At 27.6% G+C, this 5,117-nt stretch overlaps 1 protein-coding gene across 1 annotated transcript; it reads right to left on the reverse strand.

Annotated features, from left to right (window-relative positions):
* Window positions 929-4,165, reverse strand: LOC109325726 (peroxidase 17-like). The gene is made up of 3 exons (XM_019558252.1): window positions 3,889-4,165; window positions 3,596-3,787; window positions 929-1,612 (listed from the first exon to the last, which is right to left on the reverse strand). Exons 1-3 carry the CDS (start codon window positions 4,078-4,080, stop codon window positions 1,013-1,015), a joined length of 984 nt encoding a protein of 327 aa, XP_019413797.1. The 5' UTR covers window positions 4,081-4,165; the 3' UTR covers window positions 929-1,012.

Raw genomic sequence — 5,117 nt, forward strand, 5'->3', positions numbered from 1 at the left:
TATATATATATATATATATATATAATTTGATGATGCATGTTACCTTGCTTTATCTTAATTATAAGGTGTTTAGGTTGCTTATCTTTCATATTTTTTTATTGGTTTAACATAAATGAATTTTTTGGTATCCTATGATCTCACTTGAAAGAGTTTTTTCAAGCTTTTATATATTAAGAAAATAAAATTAGCTTAAAAACAGCAGAAAATGATCAATAATAACTTAACATAAACTTAATAGTGTACTTCATATCAAACAGAAATGAGTCAAGTGAACAAGTGCAAAATTTCCACTCTACTTCTATCCATATTTGAGATAATTTATCCTTTAATTTGTAAACTTTACTTGAACTAAACATTATGCTTCAAGAAAAACTTTCTTTTAAGAAAATAGTTACTAAAGCAATTTAAGTTTAACTAAAGAAGAAAAGAGCCACTTTGATCATGTAATAAAATCATATAGAATGACTCAAACAGCTTTAGAATCAATTTATAGAATAAAATAAAGTTTTGAAAGAAAAGATTGAAAAGTGACAAATGATCTAGCAATGTTCATTCAAGGTACAAATAATCTTGACAAACTAATATGAATGAAAAAATAGGATTATGATATGAAAAGCCTAAACACTTAGAACCTTCAAAATTATGTTTTTATCAAACCTTTAACTCCTAAAATTTCTTATGATTATCTTGGAAAATTAAATCTTTTAGCATGACATGCATGAAAAACATGTGATTTGAGGATAGAAATTACATGTTACGAACAATATCTTATTCTCTATCTCGAATCAATCAGACTATTACTTTTTATTTTTAATTTTTTAATTTTATTCATATGACAATATATAATTGGTTGATAATAAATAAAACATGGTTAGAAACAAGTAATCAATATTCGTGATTTGAAACACCCAATCACATGTTTAGGACAATCAAAGACAGATAACTTCATATAATTATCATTATTCATCAGAAAACATCATTCTACATTGTTTTATTGATAGTTTTGGATGCATTATTCAAACCCAAACAACAAATTATTAGCAGGACAAGCATTAGAAACCCTACAATTCCTTCTAACCTCTCCAGGCTGATCAGATTGAAGGTCACCCATTTTCAACATGCCTTCAACAAATGCATTGAAAAACTCATCTTGATCTCTACTATATAATCTCACTAACTCCCTTGTCTCAGGGAAAGTATATAGTGTTTGATCTGAGTTAAGAAACCCTCTTCCAGCAACCAAATCCTTGAAATATTGATTATCAAATATCAATGGTGTGGCATCAAGGTCCACAGTGACATTTTGATCAACTTCATGGGGACAAACTTTGTTAAGTTGTTCTCTATAGATTTGATTAATTTCTGGGTCTGGAAGTCCTGTTCCTGATTGATTATAGAGTCTGAACATTATGGAAAAGCAACGACCTTGACCAAGAGAATGAGACCCAGAAAGTGCTACAAGATCTTTGACACTTAGGTTATATTTATGGAAAAGATTTATTAGGGAAGTAGCATTTGATCTTGGACTTGGCATTATATCATTGGAATCTTCTTGACTAGCAATTAAGCTGTCCAATCTTCCTAATCTTACCTCCCAATCTGGACCACCTGTCTGCAAGATACAAGTAAAATGACTTATGTAAATTCTACTCTCAATCATCACAAAAATACTTTCCATTACATATAAAAGTACACACAATAATTACATATAATTAAGTATTTTATATATATTATACTTTTTATATGTTATATTTATACATTATGTATTTTAGAATTTTAGTAATTGAAATATAATAATAAATTTAACATTTATGTAAATTTTATTATAAAATTGATTCTTACTACACTTTATAATAATATAGCCTTTTGCTACCAACATAATTGTACTAGTTGTCTAAGACTTTATTAGATCTTTAGGACGATCAAAAAGTTAATAATTTGATTTCTGGGAGCGACACATATTGAGAGGAACAACCACGAAACTTTAAAGTATTAGTTCCTTACTAAAAAAATGAGTGAAGAAATATTCATGAATACCAAAAATATAGCCCTTTTTGCTAAAAGGTTTGTAACAAAATTCGTTTTATAAAGCTAGAGAACGGTGAAAGAAATTAAATAGGAAATAACGTGTTTCCTTGATAATGTAAAACATTAAAAAAGATAATGATGGAAAATAACTTATATGGGACATTGAACAACCAAAAAATTAGGATAAAAAATAAAAAATAACCAGAAAAGCTTGTAGGACATTGCTTATAAATATGGCAATAGCAGATAAACTGAAAGTTTATTATTTTAAACAACAAAGAACTGAAAGAATGGAGGGAATATTTTATATACTATTAAAAAAGTAAATTCACCTCATTTTAATGAATTTGTATTGTGTTAGGTACACGCTAGTAAAAATAAAAAACTAACAATAATGATTTTATTTTATTTTTTAATAAAATAATATTCAAATCTCATTTCCCTTTATATTCTAATACTTGAGAAGAGTTAAATTTTATTTTTCTGGACTATCATTAATGAAACGTGATACATCATGTACAATAATAAATGAATATATAAATTCGCATAGTTCATCAATAAAGATGTAGAGAAAAGTAATTGATCACTAAGCACAATCAATAAACAAATTCACATGAAAAAAAGTAGATTTCAGCGCTTATGTGATTGAGTATTTTAGAGTTTTTTTTTGTGATAGATTATTTTAGTTTTTTTTTGTGATAGATTATTTTAGAGTTTTTTTTTGTGATAGAGTATTTTATATTTGGTGGACTCATATTCATTAAGGATGTTGTTTTTTGGGTAATGATATTTATCACTATGTACTTTAGAAGTTAAAAAATAGATAAAAACATATGCACCAATAATCTATGAGTTTTTATATGTTATTATATAATTTATCACTTATATTTGATTATTGTTGACTTTTAAATATAAATATTATAAATAAATGATATATTAATTGTGTATTAATCTTTACACTCATAGTGAATATATATTACACTCTAAAAAATAATCCCCTTATAAAACAATAGTTTAAAAATTATATATCGTTGGTACAAAGTTTTTTACACCCTTACTCTTTCATTCACCGTTGATTTATATTACTTTTGTTTGAGAGTTAATAATAATTAACATATAAATGATGAATGATTTATTGATAGTGTATAAAATATTTAGACAATTTATATGTATTAAATTCATAAAACAATTATAAGTATATAAAAATAGTTGTATAGGTTATTGATCTCTATAGGAAAAAATTGTGCAAAAGGTCCTGATTTGTTGATAAAAGATACAGATTGTAATCGCTAAAAGTAAATGATGCATTTTATATGAAGGACCCAAAATTTGTATGTGAAAAAAGTTGCAGAGGAAAATTATCCGAGGACACCTTTTATCCTAAACATTATATTACTCCATGTATCTCTTATTTTTTATTAGTCAGAAATATAAAATATAAATTAAAAATATATTAGCTTTATATTTTTTTGACCAATAAAAATATGAAATTTTTGAGAAAAAAGATGTGGCTCTAAAAATTATAAGCTAAAATGAGACAAAAAAGGATAGATATATAATTACTAACCAGTGCAACAGCATCTCTAGAGGCCATGATTATGATGTCAGCACATGAAACAACTCCTGGGCACACTTTTTCAAGAGCCTCTTTGACGTCATCAATAACTTCATATGATCTAAGAGAATTTATATTTGAGAGGGCCAATTTCTCACCAAGCATATTTGGTGTATCATCTAATAACATAGAAGCATCACATCCCTTCAAGAATTCAATTGTTCATTTAAAAAATCAATCTAAGAATTTAATTTACATTAATAAAAAGATTGAATTTTAAAGGTATAAGAGTAAAGGTAACGCACATTGACAAAACAATCATGGAATTGGAAGCGCATAACTGATGCTAGACTTCTAGGTTCTTGATTGAGGGCTTTCTTCATGACATCTCGGACTATGGACTCAGCTTCTGGACATGTATTCAAGTAAAATCCGGGTTCTAGATGAGATGATGTCACTAAAGCTATGTTTAGGAAGAAGAAGAGAAATATAGGCATGGTTATGATTTGGTTGGTGAGCGGTGAATCAGGTTGTGTCAGAATGGTCTTATTTTTATTTCTTGGTAAAGTTGATGTCTATTTAAAATATGCATGCATTGAAAGTCGAGAACACTCTAAACCAAGATGATGAGAATCCAATACATGAGAGTTTGATCCTGGATGCAGATTGCGACACTTGGCAAAAAATGAATTTAATGGTCATGATTTAAGTTATTTTTTAATAAAAAAATTTAATTAAAAAGATTATTTTTCTGCTCAAAATTCATTACTGGGACTCTCCATTACTAAAGATAATTTGAACTCAAACAATGGGTATGTTTGGATGTTTATGCTTTTGGTACACAGTTTGTTTGATTCAACGGAGGGGAGAAAACAAAATTAATGAAGAAAGGGAAGAAAATGTAATATAGTTTCTTTCGCTTGATTTAGAACATCCACAATGGTGCAAACCAATTTTTCATTCTTAAATGGACCTTACTGATTATTTTATATTTGTTTACACATTCCAACAACTTAAGCAACTCAAACTAAGATCACCTCAATGGTGCAACTCTATTTATGTTCTTAAATAGACCCCATAAACCTACCCCACATTTATATTTCACATCAATATTGATTTCTTCTCTCTCTTCTAACAATTTTTTTTTTCATTTTTTAATGTTGTCTCAACTTTAAGAATAATGCATATTTTGTTCACTATTGTGAAATAAGCACAAGAGCGGTTCTTCTCCAATGATGAAATTGAAAGAAGAACATTCTTATTTGACTGTGAACTCATTCCTTTTCATCACTGTGGGCACTCTTAGTTAAATTAGAGAGAAAAAGAGGAAAATAATATCCATTTTCTATTCCATTGTTTGCTATGAAAGTAGAGGAGAATGATTTACCACCAAAATATGTTATCAATTTTATTTTTCCTCAACAAACCTCATTGAGGGATTTTGACATTTTAAATTTACTTTCTCTCCCCTCTAGTTAGAGAAAGGAATGAGATTTATAAGGTTAAAATATGCCAAGCCAAATTTTGTCCCCCT

The sequence above is a fragment of the Lupinus angustifolius genome, chromosome LG13 (genome assembly GCF_001865875.1).
Source record: "Lupinus angustifolius cultivar Tanjil chromosome LG13, LupAngTanjil_v1.0, whole genome shotgun sequence".
NCBI lineage: Eukaryota > Viridiplantae > Streptophyta > Magnoliopsida > Fabales > Fabaceae > Lupinus > Lupinus angustifolius.